Below are 20,609 nucleotides of genomic sequence, written 5' to 3'. Positions count from 1 at the left end.
AGCTCATCTCTTGCCTCATCCATTCAACATGTCTGAGCACCTACTGTATGCCAGTGACTCTGCCAGACCCTGGGGCTGTAAAGATAAAGCACAATCCCTGCACACAAACAGATCATTAGACTAAGGTATGATAGACAGGAGAGAAGACAGGATGCAGGAATATTTCATAGTTACAATCCAGTCCTCAGTGGGACTCCCTGAGGTGGGAAGGCTGCCCTGACCCTGGGACCATGAGATGCTGGCATTGCCCACCATTGGCCCAGTGGCCTCCCCGCTGCTTTAGGAGTCCCACCTAGAGACTCATTCCACAGCAGGGGACAGCTTACCACCTGAAAGCCCTCGTCAGGCCCCAGAATTAGCTACAGGGTCTAAGGCAGGCAGGGCTGCCCGCAGCTTCTCTCATCTCTCGCCTGGGCCTCAGGGCTCCAGAGCCTGTGCTGGTAGCTGTCTCTGGAAGGCTGGTGGTACCCTCAGTGCAGAGCTGCCTCACTGTTGTCAGACAAGATGCCCAACAGCCTCGGCCTCTTAGTGGGAGCGACTGCAACGCCTGGGAGCCACGCTATGCTCCACCTTGAGCCACATCCTGGGCGAGGACTCTCCTCATGGTGTTCTCAGAATGTTGTTCCCCACTGCCCAGTTTTAATAAGTGAGTCCGTTTGCTGCCTCTTTTAAATAACAGTGGGCCTCACTGGCATAATTCAGAGTGAGCTTAATGAGGGAAGAAACACAACTGACAAGCAGGAAGTGCGCCTGGGTGCCAGGAAAAGTATGGGCACTGGGAGGGGCCTCAGCCTTGCTTCTCAAGCCATTTGCTGGGGATAGTGGCCATGTGACACATTTTATACACTCAGCTACCTCAAGGTACATTCAATATCCCCTCACACCCCCTCCCATGTCAGGGAGACAAACCCCAGACAACGCACAGAAACAGAGAATCCAAACTCCGTTGACGTTGGAGCCTGACAGGGAGCAAGAGAGTACCTCAGACCTTAGACAAGTTGCGTAGCTGGCTCAGCCACTGCTACAAAATGATCATAAGCCATCCTGGCTTAGCCCTCAAAGGTCCACGTCCTTGGAAAGCCAGGGCAGTCCATTACCCCCTATGCCCTACTCTCCTTGCATGAATAATTCTTCCCACAGGGGAGGAAGGTGGTCTGGAAATGAGCCCGAGGGAGAGGTGAGCAGGGGTTTCTGCACTGCACACACTCAGGGGCAGGGGTACCTGGGAGAACTGGGTCCCACAGCCCCAGAGGTGGGAGAGTTACGTATTCACCAGGGGAAGAAGGCTGAGGGTTTAATACTTCCCAGGCCTTCACTTACTCCCTTTGCAAACTTTGTTCCCCTTCCTCAGAGCTGCGGATCCTGCTGCTGTGTGGTAGTGACCTGCTGGAGTCCTTCTGCATCCCAGGGCTCTGGAATGAGGCAGACGTGAGTAGCAAGGTTATCGCCCGGCACCCAGCTGGGACTGGCAGGGATGGGAAGGGTACATTTGATTTTGGCCTCCCGTCTTCACTTCTTCTGAGCTCCTAAGAGGGCAGTCCATTCACATCACTATGGTAGAAAATTCTCACCTACCCCTAAGCTTTATCTCCTACTGCATTTTTACACTTACTCCTCCTCAAGCTTGCTCCAGTAAAGCCCCTGGGAAAAAAGCAAGCTGAGTCATGCAGTATCTGGCTCCAAATAGTGCTGGGGTATGCATGTGTTGCAGGTGAGGAGAAGGAAGGGAGAAAAAAAAATCTTTGCCCTTTTGAGATTATTGTGTGTTTTGTTTTCCTTTGATTCCTTTTGAAGAGGTGGTAAATACCACCCTGGAATCCCCTCAACAAGGGAAAATTGGTCCAGAGGGGAGAAGTTCATGGCAAGAGGTCAGCAGGATCCTTGGCAATTGACTTGGCATGGAGGGAACCAGGAGGTTAAACTTACACCACTTAGGAGCTCAGTGACACCTTCTGTTGCCGGATCTGACTGTGATGATCTCAAACCAGCTCACCCATAAATGACTCACTCTTCACACATACATTCATTCTTATCCCTTCATTAATTCATTCATCTGGTAGCCTAAGCTAATGCTAGCTCCCAAACCCATAGCTGTATGCACATTGAATTCCCAAGGCAACAATTCTAGACGTAGTGCTTTTTGATTAACTTGCTATGTGACTCTGGACCTGCCTCAGTTTGTTGTTGTTGTTGTTGCTGTTGTTTTTTAATCTATAAAATCTATAGAATGTTATCTACAGCGTTCTGAGATTTTAAAGAAACATTGTACCACACAATCCTTGTCCCCAAGTAAAAGGTGGGATGACATACACATATGAAATATTTTCGGGTACATTTATGTGTCTCTGGACAGAGATAGAGAGTCAGGACAGAGGCAGAACAGGGTCAGGCTCAAGATTCGAGTTCTACTCCAATACAACTCATGACAAAATATATTGCCTTTTTTTTACTTGTTTTTGAGACGGAGTCACTCTGTCGCCCAGGCTGGAGTGCAATGGTGTGATCTCGGCTCACTGCAACCTCCACCCCCCAGGTTCAAGCGATTCTTCTACCTCAGCCTCCCAGGCACCTGGAATTACAGGCACTCGCCACCATGCCCAGCTAACTTTTGTATTTTTAGTAGAGACAGGGTTTTGCCATGTTGGCCAGGCTGGTCTTGAACCCCTGACCTCAGGTGGTCTGCCTGCCTCGGCCTCCCAAAGCACTGGGATTACAGGCGTGAGCCACTGTTCCCTGCCAACAAAATATATTCTGAGGTTCAGTATTTGCATCCCTGAAATGAGCCTAATAAGAGTGCCGACATCCCCTGGGTTTGGAAGGCTTAAATGGTATTGTGTTTTGAAAGTGCCTTGCCCCTGCACCTGACACACAGTCACGCTCAGCAAAGCTAATAAGTGAATTTACCTAGACACACAGATACACACAAAGCTATGCAAGGTGAAGGGCATAAATGCTAACATGCTGTGGGATAACCAAGATGGGAGGGAAAGTTTCCGGGAAGTAAAGTGTACTGTGTGAAATACACAGCCCTCTCCACCCTGGAACCATTTCCTACCTCCTTTCAGGCAGGAAATTTTAAACCTCCTTTCAGTTCTAAATTAAGTGGCTTAATTAGCTTTGCTTTCCTCGATAATTCACAAGGAGCTGTGAAAGTCAAAAGTAATGTGGCAAAGTTCTGCACAAGAGCTCATCAAAGCTCTTTCAAGAATCCAGGCAAACCTGGGCAATCGCCTGGGGCCCCATTTTATTGCGGAGGCCTGGGCCATCCTGGGGGAATTTAGAGAGACAAGGTCAGCAGCTGTGGCACAGCCTGGAGTGCTGTGGAGCAGGAATCCCTGGGGGCTATTACTAAGTGTGATGGGTGAGGAGCCTCCTCTCAGGGGCAGACCCAGGCTTCCTGGAACCTGAAACTTACACAGTTTGGGGCCTTGCTGCAGGCCAATCCCTCTCTGCTCCTCCCAGTTAGATTGCTGACTTAGATTGCAGGTCCTCTAACTTCTCTCCAAAACGGCTGGTCTTGGTGTTGTCAGATACCAACATTATAGGACCAGGGGTAAGAGCCCCAGGTCTCTCCTTTTCTGGTTGATCCCTGGTGCTGAGACCAGGGTTGGTTGGTTAAGACAGAAAATCTGAGAAACCAGTAGCTGTTGATTTACCAGGGATGTGACAGCAGAGGTGGAGTGAACTCATTGGGTCAAATATGTTCCCACTTGACCACCTGGCAAGTCCCAGCCCCAACCCTCTTCCCTTTCTGGATTCCCCAGGGAGATCATAGAATTTCTGTCCCATCTGGGTGGTTGTGGAAAAAGGGGAGGGATTCTCCTATCCCATTTCCAATCACCATCTGAGATGGATGACTTTGGAACATCCGCTGGAAGCCAGGGACAGATGAGATAATGAACCAACAGCAAGATCAGGTGATCAACTAATCCCCGTTTCTGCAAGACTTACCCAGTTTTAAAACTGAAATACTAGGCCAGGCGCGGTGGCTCACACCTGTAATCCCAGCACTTTGGGAGGCCGCGGCGGGCGGATCACAAGGTCAGGAGATCCAGACCATCCTGGCTAACATGGTGAAACCTCCGTCTCTGCTAAAAATACAAAAAATTAGCTGGGTGTGGTGGCGGGCGCCTGTAGTCCCAGTACTTGGGAGGCTGAGGCAGGAGAATTGCTTGAACCCAGGAGGCAAAGATTGCAGGAGCTGAGATCACACCATTGCACTCCAGCCTGGGTGACAGAGCAAGACTCTGTCTAAAAAATAAAATAAAATAAAACAAAAACCGGAAATACTTATATCCTGGGACCTCCCTCAGTCCCGGGTTAGCCACCCTGGAGTCCCAGGACACCCAGCCTAGCTATGCACAGGGGGTACCACGTCCCAGGCCAGTAGGGACCCACATCTAGCTTGTCCAGGGTGGTGAGAAATCCAGTCCCCTGCAGAGGCAGAAGAATTTGGGTGAAGCAGACCCTCAAGCTTCCTCCAGAGGGCTTTCTGGAGCCTGGAGCAGACCTGCTTCCACATCTTGCCAGCCAACTGCTCAGTCCCCTGCTTCAACCGAGCCCAAGTGATCCTTAGAGGTCCTTAGAATCACTGAGTCTGAGACAGAGAGGGGAAAGTTTCAAGAAGCTGTTTCCTCACATAATGAGTGTGAATCTCAGCCTACGACAGAGGTGTGCCGGAAATATCATGTTAATGTATTTACATCAAATTAACAGACCAGTCCAAATCCCTATCCCACAGGGATGGTGGTAATTTAGTCTCAGCCATTACTAATTAGCAGACCTGAAAGGCTCTTGCACACCCCGAACATGAGGACAGTCCTTCAATTTCAGTTCACCATGGTCACCACAGACATCTTCCCTGTCCAAGCCTTTGTGGTCCCTTGAAGTCAAAGGTGCCCTGCTCCGCACCCACGTGGAGCAGGAAACTCCTGGCTGAGTCTGGAGGCCTCGTGCTGGGCCCCATTGTGATCACCAGGCCCGTTCTCCTCTGAGGCTTTGCCCCTAGTGTGCTGCCCAGGAGAAAGGAGGAGTGGGCTCCGCAGAGCTCTAGCCTCTTCCTATTGTAGGGAAAGTTGGTGGGAGGGCAGCAGAACCTCTTCTTTGTTCTTTCTATCCCCAAGTCATCTTTCCTGTTTTCTCTCCCCTCTTCAGGACATCTAATGAAATGTCTTTTTTTTTTTTTTTCTAAGAGACAAGGTCTCACTGTGTTGCCCAGGCTGGTCTCAAACTCCTGAGCCCAAGTGATCCTCCCACCTCGGTCTCCCAAAGAGCTGGGATTACAAACCTGAGCCACTGCACTAGGTTCAAAATTTCTTCAGTGAGTTTAAAGGCATTGACTTCAGGCCGGGCGCTGTGACTCACGCCTGCAATCCCAGCACTTTGGGAGGCCGAGGCAGGTGGATCATCTGACGTCAAGGGTTCGAGACCACTCTGGCCAACATGGTGAAACCCCATCTCTCCTAAAAATACAAAAAATTAGCCGGGCGTGGTGGCAGGCACCTGTAATCCCAGCTACTCGGGAGGCTGAGACAGGAGAATCGCTTGAACCCGGGAGGCGGAGGTTGCAGTGAGCAGAGATCGTGCCATTGAACTCCAGCCTGGGTGATAGAGCAAGACTCTGTCTCAATAAATAAATAAATAATAAAATAAAGTCATTGACTTTAAAGTATTCTGGTTTTGTCCTGCAAATTCCTCCTGTAAAAGATCTGGCTCTCTGCTAGAAATAGAGCTGGCCAGCCAGGCGTGGTGGCTCACACCTGTAATTCCAGCACTTTGGGAGGCTGAAGTCGGTGGATCACTTGAGGTCAGGAGTTTGAGACAAGCCTGGCCAACATGGCGAAACCCCATCTCTACTAAAAATACAAAAATCAGCCAGGTGTGGTGGTGCATGCCTGTAATCCCAGCTACTTGGGTGGCTGAGGCAGAAGAATTTCATGAACCCAGGAGATGGAGGTTGCAGTGTGCCAAGAATGTGCCACTGCACTCTAGCCTGGGTTGCAAGGCAAGACTCCAAAAAGCAAGAAAGCAAGAAGGAAGGGAGGGAGGGAGGGAAGGGAAGGAAAGGGAAAGGAGGGAAGGGAGGGAGGGAGGGAGGGAGGGAAGGAGGGAAAGAAAGGAAAGAAAGAAAGAGAGAGAGAGAGAGAGAGAGAGGGAGGGAGGGAGGAAGGAAGGAAGGAAGGAAGGAAAGAAGGAAAGAAGGAAGAAAGGAAGGAAAAAAAACAGAGCTGGCAGAGGAGGGTGTAGGGAGCACAAAACTAGTTAGCACCTCAGTGAATTAGTCCACTGCCCTTATTTGGGGAAGGTTGGATCTCAAGTTCTGGAAAAGGAACATCTTTCAGGAGTAGGTACAGAATGAGCTCTGCTTATTGTACCAGCGAGTTCTACCATCTGGGGTTTGCCTGGAAACGGCCTGTTTTAGGAATTTCTGTTCCTAACCGTGAGACTCCTGGAAATGAGATATGTGAGACCTGCTTCTGTTTCAGGTTTCATTCATTTGCCCATTCATTCATCCCTTTCTCAGAGCACATTTCTCTTTATTACCTGGTGCCCCAAGTGATACTTGTTGACCATAGACCTTTGCTTGGAACCATGAGGCCAAAACCCTGAAATCTGCTGTTAAAAGAAAAACTTCAGCTGAATGAAATTTAAAAGAGTTTAATTGAGCAATGAACAATTCGTGAATCAGGCAGCATCCCATGCCAGAGTAGGCTCCCAGACTCCAGAGCAGCCATGTAGTGGAAAATTTATGGACAGAAAAAGGAAGGTGATGTACAGAAAATGGAAGTCAAGTACAGAAACAGCCTTATTTGAACACAGTTTGAATAGCTGGCTATATTTCACTGGCCAAAACTTGGTGATCGGCACAAATGTAAGCTAAAGCCTGTTAACACCTCCACTTGTTATAGTTCACCATGTACACAGAAACCTTTAGGCCAAACTTAAAATATGCAGGGAGGCAGCTTTAGGCTAAACTTGATTTAACACTGCCCATGACTGGGGACAGGAGGGCAGGAGAGAGATCAAAGCTTTTTCTTGGAAACGTCCTAGGCCCCGGCCCCACACTCCAGCCTCTCATATCTTCTCCAGAATCTTCAGAAACAAGGCAGGAGGGAAGCCACTGGTTCAAACGGGTCTGGGGAGAAAGCTTGAAGGGGCTGTGGAGCAGCCTGGTCTCCAACCAGGCTGGGAACTGGCTGAGACCATCTGTTGGACAGCAGGACTGCCAAGGCCTCCTCCAGCACCAGCACACACTCTCTACTGAGTCAATTTTGCTCTTTCTTTCACTTTGGATTCTTGAACCAAAGCTCTCCATCCAGAAATCTAATTACATGACTAATGGAATGACCCCCATCCCCACCCCAAACACCTCCCTTGTGGCATTTCCCATTAGGCGTAAAGATCCATTAGCCCACAGCACATTCTGACCTTCTCTGACCAGTGACACACCCTTCCCCTTACATTCTGTGGAGAAAAATTCCATACATAGTCATCGAGTTTCTCTCAAGTGTAATAGAATAGAGTTGCTGTATGGGAAATCAAGATTCAGACGTTTGGACCAGCCTCAGAGATCAGAACCCAGCTCCTGCCACCCCACTGCATTCCCGAGTTCTTTATTGGAGAACTAGTCTCTCCCAGGAGACCTGCTCCTTTGCTTTGCTGCATCCTGACATCAGCATCAGTGCAGGCATCCAGGCATGGATCAGGGACTGTGGGAAGCCAAGGCCAAAGGCAACAGAGTCAACCATGGGCAGATTTGTGAAGCAGAAGGCATCTGCACTCACTCCCCTCCCCAAAACAAAACCTGTTGTGTAGGGATCCGATGCTGCCAGCTGCTTTGTCCATCACTGTGCCCAGCAGGCAAATTAATTCTGATTCAAGGCCGAGCGTGGTGGCTCACGCCTATAATCCCAGCACTTTGGGAGGCCAAGGCGGGTGGATCACCTAAGGTCAGGAGTTCAAAACCAGCCTGGCCAACATGGTGAAACCCCATCTCTACTACAAATACAAAAATTACCCAGGCGTGGTGGCAGGCTCCTGTAATCCCAACTACTCTGGAGGCTGAGGCAGGAGAATTGCTTGAACCCGGGAGGCACAGGTTGCAGGGAGCCGAGAGAGCACCACTGCACTCCAGCCTGGGTGACAAGGGTGAAACACCGTCTCAAAAAAAAGAAAAGAAAAGAAAAGAAAATTCTGATTCAAGCATTCCTTTCTTCAATCAATCTTTCAACAAGTGCTTATTAAGTGCCCGGGATAAATGTAGCATGCATTTATCCTTGAGGCACTTGCAGTCTAAAAGTATCTTACTTTCCATTATAGTATTTCTTTATACTCTATTAAATATAACACGTGAAAAGTTTAGAAGAGTTCCTGAACCTAGTATACATTCCATAAATGTTGGCCGTTATTCACTTATTTTAAAATATTTATTGAGCACCCAGCCATGTGAGAAAACAAAGTAGACAAAGTACCTGACCGTGCACTTTACTTTCTGTGGGAGGGGGTGGCCCTTGAGCTGGGCTTTGAATTGTGAGCAGGACTGGGTTAAGTAGGTGGAAAGAGAAGAGCTTTTTAAGGAGGGAAGAGGATATAAAAGATTCAGTGGAGGAAGCAAGACCTTTGGGGAGATGTTCTGGTTGCTTGAAATAGGTGGATCCTGGTATTTATTTGAGACATTATTAACTTTTGAGCAAGCAGCAAAATCATTAAGTTTAATGATTACATGTATTAGCTGCTCTCAAGAGTATTTCCATTTCAAATGAGCAAGAGTCAATATTTAACCCAAAGGAGCAAAAACTTGGGGATGGAACATCAGCCACCAGAGATGGCCACTGAGGGAATGTTTTCTCTTTTTTCCTCTTTGTACTCCTCAAAGCCCAGCATTCCACAGGCTGGTTCTAATTGGCTGTGTCCTACATTTTTCCAGCCAACCAGCCATGGGCTAACTGCTTCCTACATCCATCAGCTATGGGAAAACAACCAAAGAAAATAAACAGAGGAAGAGCCTGGGGCATTAGCCACTCTAGAAGAAATCCCAGGGCCCCAGGATAAATGGAACAAAGACAAACATTTGGCTATTCGGGCTCAGATGGTTTTTATCAGACAGTCCAGCTCCAGCCAGGAAGCCTGATGGACTCTCGCACCCCAGGGATTAGGCCCCCACACTGATATGACTGATTCCAAATGATACCAAATTACAGGCTCAGGGGAAGGAGGCTCAGCTCCTACCAATGGGGGATTCTGGTTGTTCTCATGTGAAAGGCACTGTTGGTTTGGTTTCCAGGCTGTTGACTTGAGTCTGGAATCCCCTGCCTTCCCACACCCCCAGTTAAGTTGGCAGTGGGAGTGGGGATGATTTCATTTGGGAAGCCCCTCTAAGAATGGTTCTCTCTCTCTCTCTTTTTTTTTTTTTTTTTTTTTTTTCATTAAGAGGGCCATGCTGGAAATGCATTTTCACCTGCTGGACTCTAACCCTACTAGTTTCCTTCCAGTCTTCCCTCCAGAGAGTGGCAGGGGCTAGAGCAAGGGTGGAGCATCCTTTACTGAAATGGAGGGAGCATGTTTCAGAAGCTGCTCATGTACTGCATGGCTTTTGCCAGAAGTTCTCTCTTGGCATCTTTTTTTTTTTTTTTTTTGAGATGGAGTCTTGCTCTGTCGCCCAGGCTGGAGTGCGGTGGCCGGATCTCGGCTCACTGCAAGCTCCACCTCCCAGGTTTACACCATTCTCCTGCCTCAGCCTCCCGAGTAGCTGGGACCACAGGCGCCCGCCACCTCGCCCGGCTAGTTTTTTTGTATTTTTTTACTAGAGACGGGGTTTCACCGTATTAGCCAGAATGGTCTCGATCTCCTGACCTCGTGATCCGCCCGTCTCGGCCTCCCAAAGTGCTGGGATTACAGGCTTGAGCCACCGCGCCCGGCCTCTTGGCATCTTTTTAAAGTCATCCAGAAGTATACTAAAATTATAATACTCTAAGAGTGATGCCGAGTACCCCAGCCTCCCAAGTAGCTGTGGTAAGCTGGGGGAAAAATAAGGTAGAATATATTTTCAAATAGAAATTTTTTAACCAAAAAAGTTTCAAGTCACTACAATATGAGTCTTAAAAATGGATCTAGAAGAGGTGTGATGTAGAGGAAAGAGTCTTTGAGGCAGACCAGAGTGGATTCCACTCACTTGTTAGCTGTGCAACTTGGATAGGTTATTAAATCTCACTGAGTCTTGGTTTCCCCATCTATGAAATAAGAACTGAGGCACATATCTCAGAAGATAGTTATCATAAGGATTAAATGTGATAAGTTCCTAGTACTGTGCATGCCACATAGCAGGCACCTTAATCAATGTTTCTTCCCCTCCTTCCCAATGGGCCCATGTGCATCCCTGACTACCCTTATTCAGAGAAGAAACACAAGTGGCCTGCAGTCGCTCATGTACTGTACCTGAGAAGAGAGCACTGTTTGGGAGGGCAAGTCAGGCTTCAGAACGCTGAGCTCAGGATGGCCCTGCAGAGGATCTTGCCAGTTAAGCCTGCCAGGGCAAATCCACATACATTGGATCCTGTTGCTAATGGAAGTCAAGCCCTCTGTTTAAAACACTCTAACGGCGTTTCTTTGCAATTGGAATGAAATCCCGTCTTCATCATGATCTGGTCCTTGTCTACTTTTCCAACCGCCGTGTGCCCTAGTCCCACCTAGTTTATTTGAACAGTTTTCCCCACCTCGGGGTCTTTGTACTAGCTGTGGCCTCGTTGGGAATCCTCTTCTCCTAGATATCCCTGTGCCTATCCCTTCCTATCACGTAGCTTTCAACATAAAGGTCATTTTGTTTTATAATGAATATTGTTTTTAACTCTACGTGGTGTTTTCCTTTTATTTATTTATTTTTCAGAGACAGGGTCTCACTGTCACCCAGTCTAGAGTGCAGTGGCGTGATCATAGCTCACTGCAGCCTTGAACTCCTAGACTCAAGTGATCATCCTGGGGTCAAGCGATCCTCTTGCCTCAGCCTCACAAGTAGCTGGGACTCAGGCACGTGCCAACATACTCAGCTAATTTAAAATAAAATTTGTTTTTGTAGAGATGAGGTCTTACCACCATGTTGCCCAGGCTGTCTGGAACTCCTAGGCTCAAGTGATCCTCCCACCTTGGCCTCTTAAAGTGCTAGGATTACAAGTGTGAGACATCACACCTTGCCATGATGTTTTCTTATTTATATATTTATTTGTTTATGATCTCTCCTTACTTGAAGGTAAGCCCTTTGAGCCTGTCCTATTCGCCGATACCAGAACAGTGCCCAGTTCACCATATACATGCTCAATAAAAGTTTGTTGAATGAAAGTTGAGAACAACTTGGTTGGAGGAGTTCAGCTCATAATACAGTTTGCCTCCCCCATGGGATATGGCCCAAACTTTTGCCAGTTACCCATGATATATTAGTCACTGTAAGATATTAGCCACCCAGTAGCAACCTACTCATATCTTCACAGTAGTAGATACAATTGAAAATAATCATTTGTTTAATGTCTCATACTAGACAGTGATCTGTCCAAGAGATGAAACCATATCTGCCTTGCTCAACCCTGCATCCCTAGTGTCTAGGAAAGTGCCTGGCTAAGACCACAAGGCATCCACCCCCTCAAAGCATCCCTTTAAATCCAGCAGGGCAGGTCTTGAAATTCAGCCTCTTGGAGGGATGATGCAAACTCTACGTTCCTTCCAAGAGCTCTGCTGCCTGGGTCATGAGTGTTTTCTCTTCCAAGGCCAAGTTGCTTCCTGCCTCAACATGTCTCATATCCTTCCCTCAGATTCCCCACATTTGGGGAAGCAGAGTCTACCCCCTCCCACATCCTCTCCCCATCCCTTTCCCTACCTCCCCTGGGGAGCCTTTGACCAGAAGATGAAAAGATATGATCAAAGTTGTTCCTGTGAGCAGGAAGTAGAAGCAGGATGAATGCCACAGACCCCCACTTCTGAGGCTTGACACAGGCCAGTGCTAAACTGAGGGCCACTGTGTGCTGCAGGGGGAGAAGATTGTGTCCTGATCCTGCCCGCAGTGTGGGGTCACATTGGCCACCATCAGGAATGAGATTTACCAATCAGGACAGTTCTACCACATTGGCCACCTGTCCACCCCACCTTTCCACCCCAAGGGCAAGACCCACAGAGAGCTCTTCATGAAGACAGGAGGTGCTGGTCCCCTCAAGCAGAAGCAAGAGTTCAGTTCCAGAGGCCTGGGCACACTCCTGCAGGCGCCATAGGAAGGGGATCTGAGTGCCCTATGCTTCCTGGGCTCAGATGTCTGCCCTTACACTCCCCCCTCCCCGCTCCCGAGGGCACAAGGGGAATGTCCTTATTCTTGCTGGACTTCTCAGAGGTGCTGAGGTACCTGTCCCACGATATCTCATTTTGACCCCATCCTAAACCAGGCCAGAATATTACTAGCTTAGGTAATTGTCCGTGTGATTTAAAGCAACAATTCCCAAAGGTGGGTGTATATCCGAAGGATTAGGGAGCTTTGTAAAGATAGAGGCTCCAGCCCCTTGACACATGCTATATCAAAATTTCTCCGGTGAGGTCTGGGGAACATGTTCGTTGTTGTCGTTTATTTTATTTTATTTTAACAAATAATACTTTTTATTTGTCACCCTTAAAAGTCTGAATTTTAACAGATTCTTGGTCCAGTGGCTTTTATCCTCCAGCTTGTTCAACTTTAGCCCCATCTCTCCCCCCAGTAGTTTTTCCAGAGCCACTACCTTCACCACAAAGGTAGTGGCTCTGGAAAAACTAATGAAAACATCACGGAGAGGACAGATCGGCAAGCCTTTTCTGTTTTCCATTGCTGTCTGGGATCAATTTATTGACCACTTCTTTCAAGTCATTTGTCTACAACAACCCCTCCACCCTGCACCTGGTCATGATTACCATCATCTTCTCCAAGATTTGGCAGACCTGTTGGTGCTGAGCCTAAGATGTCTTCCATATCCGATTGTTGCCTCTTTTTAGTAAAACCAGCACAGAATAGATGAAGCAAATAACCATTGGTAGTCTTGATTCAGACAGAGCTTCAATCATGGTCTGTCATTTTTTTTTGACCATGGAACACATTTTGTCACAGGTAAGATCCAGGCCATGGAAGTGAGTCAGGCAATTTTTGCCCTGGAGATCTTCAGTAATTAGCTTGAATTTTCTAAATGCAACTTCAGCATTTTGCAGATGAGCAAGACTCACTTCAAACGCACAACGCTTGAGGCTATCATAACCCCATGCAATTTTGGTTTCTCGCATCCTTGGGACTGGTGTTTTTCCGTTATTTCTTATATGGAACATATAGCTGGTGTTTTTACATCATACCAGTCTTATAAAATGAATCAAGTGCTCTCTTCTTGGCTCCCTTTTTGCCACATTTTGTAAAGTGACTATTCTTGCCAGCCACCTTAGTGCTGCTCAGAGAACCAAAAGGGTGAAAGTGCAACTCTGGTGAGAATTTAGGCTTAAGGGGTGGGAGCGCACAAGGGATGCAGGTTTAATTAGGGTGGCCAGAGAGGATCTCACCAAGAAGGTGACATTTAAGTGAAAGATTTTGAGCCAAGGAGCGACATGATTTGGCTTATATTTTAACATTATCAGTCTGGCTATTGGGAATAGACTAAAAAAAGGCAAGAAAATAACAAGAACACCAGAGAAATCCAAACAAGAGATGATAGAGGTGAGCTAGTCTCCTAGTTCTGCAAACTTGGTGGCTTAGGATAACACATATTTATTCTCTTACAGTCCCAGAAGTCAGATGTCTGAAATACGTTTTACTGGGCCCAAATCAAGTTGTTGGCAAGGCCAACAACTCCAGAGGATCTAGGGGAAAATTGGTTTCCTTGACTTTTTCAGCTTCTAGAGCTGCATTTGTCATATTCATTGGTTCATGGTCCCTTCCTCCAACTTCAAGTCCCACAGTGGAGCATCTTCAAATCTCTTTCTGCTCCATCTCCCATTATCTTATCTCTTCTGAGTCCAGTCTCCCTCTGCCTCTTGTAAGGGTACTTGTTACTGCATTTAGGGCCTGCCCAGATTACCCAGGATAATCTCAAGATCCTTAGTTTAATCATATTTGCAGAGTCTCTTTTGCCATATTCACAGGTTCCAGAGATTAGAACCTGGATATCTTTCAGGTTCATTATTCAGCCTAACAAAATAGCCTTGGACCAGTATAGAAGGGACTGACATGGTGAGAAATGAGCAGATTCTTGGATTTGCTTTGAAGGTAGAGTCCATTGGACTAACTTATAGACTGAATGTGGGATATAAGAGAAACAGAGGAATCAGGGAAAATACCAAAGCTTTTTGTCTGAGCAATTATAAGAAGAGAATTTCTGCTGGGCATGGTGGCTCACACCTGTAATCCGAGCATTTTGGGAGGCCAAGGCAGGCAGATCACGAGCTCAGGAGTTCGAGACCAGCCTAACCAATATGGTGAAACTCTGTATCTACTAAAAATACAAAAATTAGCCGGGCATGGTGGCGCACACCTGTAATCCCAGCTACTCAGGAGCCTGAGGCAGGAGAATCGCTTGAACCCGGGAGGCAGAGGTTGCAGTGAGCCAAGATCACGCCACTGTACTCCAGCCTGGGCAACAGTGAGACTCTGTCTCAAAAAAAGAAAAAAAAAAAAAAAGAGAGAGAATTTCTCTTTATGGAAAAGATGACAGGAAAACCACTTCTTTGAGGGGAGTGGTTGGTTTAACTATTTGTTTATGTTAGCAGGTCCAGGGGCTCATGGACATAATGAGTTTGAGGTGGCCTATCCAAGTGGGCATATTGAGAAGGCAGCTGATATATGAGCCTCCAGTTCAGGAGAAAAGTTATTGCTGGAAACATTAATTTGGAAGCCTTTAGTGTGCTTTTAAAGCTTCAAAACTGAATGAAATCATGAAGGGTGTGAGTGTGAATAGAAAAGAAAAAACATCCAGGGACTGAGGCTTGGAGGAGTTCAGTGGCTTAAGGTCAGATAGAACAGGAGGAATTAGCACGGGGGCCCAAAAAGGAGAAGCCAGCAGCCAGAGAGGTAGAAGGACAACCAGGAGAGGGTAGTGTCCTGAGGCCTGGTGAAGGCAGGCAAGGGGGACTTGAGGTGGGAAGGACAGCTAAGCTCCTAGAGGGAGATGGGCACTCGTTGGACTGAGGGCACATCTCACCAGCTCTAGCACCTAGTACCTTCCCTTCCCGAACATGCACACACGCACACACACACATGCACACACACAAATACCCTCTACCATGAACAATGTTTCTAAGCAGTGCAGCTCATTGAGCAAGGCCTGCTTTGGGGGCAAGACACCCAGATTTTCTCCCATAATTCTCCAAACAGGTGCTACAAAAACAGTGTCTGGCCAAAGCAGCAGAGAGTATCTGCAGTCTCTGGCCTAAACCCCTGCCGTGATGCCCTAAAGCTGTAGATCTTGTCTCATAGATCCTGTCTTCCTCGACCCATCTGTGATTCCCAGGGACAAGTCTGTCACTGTTTTTGGAAAAGGAAAACATCCTAAGCAGTAAGGCCTCCATCTGCTTGCCACCCACTGAACAGCCTGGCACAGTTATTCACTGGGCGCTCAGATCATTAGGTACTGAGTGGAGAGCAGCAGCTGCACTGTTGTCACCCACAGGGCGATTCCCCCATGAGGGCTGCTATTCTGAGCCATTATTTTCCTGGTTTAAACTAGAATGTTCACTTTATATAGACCCATTATTACAAACATCATATATGAAACATTCATCAAGTTTACACAATCAATTTGAAGGCAGATCCTACATTATGCAATCTATACTAGATTATCTTGAAACATCTACATAACCACGCAGCTTAGGAATCCCCATGGATACCAGCTGGGATAGATTCTCTCTTCTCTCCTGTCCTCCTCTCCTCTCCCCTCCTTTCTCTTCCCCACTCTCTTCTGCTCTTCTCCTCCCTTCTCTTTTCTGTCTCTTTCTGTGCCAATTTCCCCAGAACTTTAATTAAGTACTTAGACCACTGGTTCACCAGCTTTGTTGCATATTGATATCATCTGGGGAATTTAAAGAAATTCTGCTGCGTGAGTTCCAGCACCAGAGATTCTGGTTTAATTGATCTTAGGTGTGAGCTAGGCTTTGGAACTGTTTAAAACTCCTCAGGTGATTCTAATGTGCAGCCAAGTTTGAGAACCAGTGTCTAAGTAGTGAGTCCCAGTGCAATATGCTAAATGCCATGGCAGAAGGAGCTGACTCTAACTCCAACTCCCTGCCCTGCCTCTCCCTACCATTTCTGGTTTATAAGACAAGAGATTTGGTGTCAGTTTACCTGATCCGAACAACACCAATAGATGCAGTGTGTTGTGCAATGCTCTGTATCTTCCAGATTACATGATCCAATGGGGCCTCTGATATTCTACACCTAGCTTTTTAACTTCTCTCTACGACTTTCCTCCTAAGACACCTTTAGCTAACTTTTTATTTCAGCAACATCAGAGCTCCAGCTGCAAGTGTAGGTCCAGTTGGAAGCAGTAGGAGAAGCAGAGTAAAAGTGGACAGAAATAATCAGAATGTGCACACACACACACACACAAAACCAGTAAATCAGGCTTAGAAATGGAATTCTGCTGGTGTAGAAATCCTCTGGAGAGAAGGGGCCACCGTGCCCCAGTATATCTGTTTTTGTGCCACTTGCTTAGATAATTACGGGAAAAAACCTGGGTCCCTTGCCCTCAAATCAGGTCTTGCTCAATGAACTGTGCTGCTTAGAAGTCTCCTATCTCCTCCTCCCTTCCCCGGTCTGGGATCTGTAATTGGCAAGATCTAAACAGTAATATGCCCAGGGTAGATCCAAGAGTATTTTTTTTTTTTTTTTTTTTTTTTTTTTTGAGACGGAGTCTTGCTCTGCCACCCAGGCTGGAGTGCAGTGGCCGGATCTCAGCTCACTGCAAGCTCCGCCTCCCGGGTTTATGCCATTCTCCTGCCTCAGCCTCCCGAGTAGCTGGGACTACAGGCGCCCGCCTCGTCGCCCGGCTAGTTTTTTGTATTTTTAAGTAGAGACAGGGTTTCACCGTATTAGCCAGGATGGTCTCGATCTCCTGACCTCGTGATCCGCCCGTCTCGGCCTCCCAAAGTGCTGGGATTACAGGCTTGAGCCACCGCGCCCGGCCGATCCAAGAGTATTAAATGCCATAACTTTCAGGCTCTTTCAAAATAAAAGTTGGCACAAATTTCCAGGAAGCAACTTGGTGATATGTCTCAAGAGCTTGAATTATGTCCAGCTTATCTCCTTTTATCCAATTATATCATTTCTTATCCTAAGGAAATAATCAGAGATGTGATAAAAGATTTATGTACAAAGATCTTCATTAAAGTGTTACGTATAATTGCAAAAAATCAGAAGTAACTGTACACATAGTGTAAAATATACAGATTATTAAAAGTTATGTTTTCAAATAATTTTTAACAATGTAAGAAAATTCTCAAAATATAATGCTAATGAAAAAAGATAGGTAAAGCGACTAATTTTATAGTTTAATCCAATTGTGGATATATACACCTATTTGCAGAGAGAAAAAAAACTACAGATATACACTCAACCATTCACAGTCACTACCTGGATTGTGCGATTGAGATTGATTTCTATTTTTTTTCCTAGATTCTCTAAGCTTGCATTGCATCTACAGTCAGAAAATAAAAATGTTATTTCTTTTAAATGAAAACAAAGTTTTGGCTAGGTGCAATGGCTCACACCTGTAATCTTAACACTTTGGGAGGCTGAGGTGGGAGGATCACTTGAGTCCAGGAGCTGAAGACTGGCCTGGGCATCATAGCAAGACCCCATCTCCTCAAAAAAACAGTTTTAAAAAATTAGCCAGGCATGGTAGTATATGCCTGTGGTCTCAGCTATTTGGAGGCTGAGGTGGGAAGATTGCTTGAGCCCAGGAGGTTGAGGCTGCAGTGAGCCATGATCATGCCACTGCACTCCAGCCTGGGAGACAGACTGAGAACATGCCTCAAAAAAAAAAAAAAAAAAAAAGCTTCATTTCTCACATGGCGCTGAACTTCTATCAAAGACTGATCTCTGAAGTGACCCTAATCATCATCATCATCTCCCTACCACAGCCTGGGTGCCCAGTGATGCATTCCAAGAACTTCTAGTTCTAGCTCTTGGCTACCCCTTGAGTCCCACAGCAGTTTTTATGAGGGTAAACCGGAAGAGCATTTGGTCCCTCTCATGATGTCCATCTGAGGGCTCAAATGTGCTTGCTGAGCAGAGGGATCTGTTTCACTCCAGAGGGTGTTTACCAGGTAAGGACGCGATGCCATTCATGTGATTCTGCAGCATTGTGAACTCAGTGGGAGCCTCAGGAACTGGAGAGATCTTGCCAGACATGTAAGAGTTCATTTATTCCTTAAGTCTAGGGTATTTATTAAGTGACTTCTGTGTACCAGTCAATGCTTTCACTTATTCTATTAACACCGTTAAGGGTTGTTCCTTGAAGGAGCTGGCTGATGGGGCTGAGAAGAAGGCCAGTTTGGGACTAAAGCTTGGGGCTGCATGTGGATGAATGGAAGCGGATTCCGCCATGCTAAGTAGTTGCTTGGTAGGAGTTTGGGATCAGAGTTTCACCAAAGGGCCCTCTCTCTGTTTCTTCAGATGGAGGTGATTGTTGGCGACTTTGGGATTGTGGTGGTGCCCCGGGATGCAGCCGACACAGATCGAATCATGAATCACTCCTCAATACTCCGCAAATACAAAGTGAGTCCTCCATCCTGCTAGTGCATCTGTGATATGGCCCTTGTGTGAGAGTCCTGGCAGCTGGAGGAGTGAGAGAGCAAAAGGAGTTTAGTGGGAGGGACTGGGAACTGACTCTCTCTGCTCTGTCCTCAGAACAACATCATGGTGGTGAAGGATGACATCAACCATCCCATGTCTGTCGTCAGCTCAACCAAGAGCAGGTATGTTTGACAAATGGCCAGAGAGACTTTAGTCAAACTGTCTTATAAGTCTCCGCATAACTTTCCTCCATCAGAGATGACCCTAAGATTCAGGCAGATAATCTGCTGCCCTGGTATTTAGCTTTCTGTTTGGACCTCATTTGTTCCCAGCCATTTTACCTTTTTTTGTTTTTGTTTTTGTTTTTTTTGTTTGTTTGTTTGTTTTGAGACAGAGTCTCACTCTTATTGCCCAGGCTGGAGTTCAGTGGTGCAGTCTTGGCTCACTGCAACCCCTGCCTCCTGGGTTCAAGCAATTCTCCTACCTCTGCCTCCCAAGGAGCTGGGATTACAGGCACATGCTACCACGCCCGGCTAATTTTTGTATTTTTAGTAGAGATGGGGATTTCACCATGTTGGCCAGGCTGGTCTTGAACTCCTGACCTCAAGTGATCCACCCACCTCGGCCTCCCAAATTGCTGGGAATACAGGCATGAGCCACTGTGCCTGGCCCCAGCCATTTACTTTTAAAAGAGGGGACAGTCCGTTAGCTAGTCTTAGCTGCTTTACGGGGAGAAGAGGGTGTTTTCAGTTGTGGACTCTTTAGTTGGAGGTACTTATAGAATAATGTTTGACAAGGGTACAGGCTAAGCTGCCAAAACAAAAAAAAAATCCAGTATTCAGAGTTTTAAATGTTAGATGTTTAGTTCCCTCTTACTGAAGTCAAAGAAGGAATCTATGGCCTCATCCATATAAAACTTCCATCTCTGGGTGCACAGCTGCTGCAACGGTGGCTCTTCTCAGCCAGTGGGAAAAGGCAAGGTGAAGCCCATGGCAAGAAGCTTTGTCTTTAAGGTGACCCAGAGTTGTGCATACCACTTCCCTTTGCATCACACTGACTCAGGGGTGGAGGACAGCTGGGAAATAGACTGTAGCTAGGCAGCCACACGCCCAGATAAAACTCAGTATGCTTTATTACTAACCCAAAGAAGGAAAGAATGTGTGTTAGGGGCCAGTTACCAGTTTCTACCACAAACCCAAAGTGGAAATGTTAAGTGGAATGGTGAAATATACAGAATATAGAGGCTTAGAAGTGTAAAACTGAAAGCCACGAACATGTAAGTGTCAATTAAAATTCTAAGTGTGGACAACCTCACAGAAAGAGTCAAGAAGAGAAGACTATGGAGAACATTGCAAACATTTTACCATTTGATAGAAAGTTAAAAGGCAGTTAGAAACCACCAGCAGTGGTGGCCCAGAAGCCAAAGTGAGAGAGGATACAAAGATGGAGAGCATTGCCATCTGCGTCCCATCTTTCAGAGAAATCAAATGAGACCAGGACTTTAAAAAGTAATTGCCTTCTTCCCTGGACGGCAATTACAGAGGCACTCACAAGGGTAGCATCCACTGTGAAGTGAGGGCAGAAGCAATGGGCAGTAAGGGGCGAGGAGTAGAATGTGGTTCCAAACATGGCTGCACATTAGAGTCGCCATGCAGAGTTATACAACAGTACAAATTCCTGTGTCCTGCCCAGTCCCACTGAATCAGAATTTATGGGGTGTGGGCTTAAGAATCTGCTTCTGAGTCACAGGTATACACACTTTTTCAAAAAGCTTAACTATGTGAGGAGACACTTAGGGACCTAACTTGCAAGGTCAGAGTGTAACTGCCCAGGGGGTTCT

At 46.8% G+C, this 20,609-nt stretch overlaps 1 protein-coding gene across 1 annotated transcript in view; it reads left to right on the top strand.

Moving 5' to 3' along the window:
• Window positions 1-20,609, top strand: part of NMNAT2 (nicotinamide nucleotide adenylyltransferase 2) — a 173,995-nt gene that overhangs the window by 145,037 nt on the left and 8,349 nt on the right. Inside the window, exons 8-10 of the mRNA XM_033195922.1 lie at window positions 1,352-1,428; window positions 18,650-18,751; window positions 18,884-18,951. Coding sequence (XP_033051813.1) covers window positions 1,352-1,428; window positions 18,650-18,751; window positions 18,884-18,951 — 247 coding nt within the window. The remainder of the gene's footprint in view (window positions 1-1,351; window positions 1,429-18,649; window positions 18,752-18,883; window positions 18,952-20,609) is intronic.

This window comes from Trachypithecus francoisi, unplaced genomic scaffold (assembly GCF_009764315.1).
Source record: "Trachypithecus francoisi isolate TF-2019V2 unplaced genomic scaffold, Tfra_2.0 Lachesis_group5, whole genome shotgun sequence".
NCBI lineage: Eukaryota > Metazoa > Chordata > Mammalia > Primates > Cercopithecidae > Trachypithecus > Trachypithecus francoisi.
Note: the sequence above shows the minus strand (reverse complement) of the source record. Positions and strands in the feature narration are given on the sequence as shown.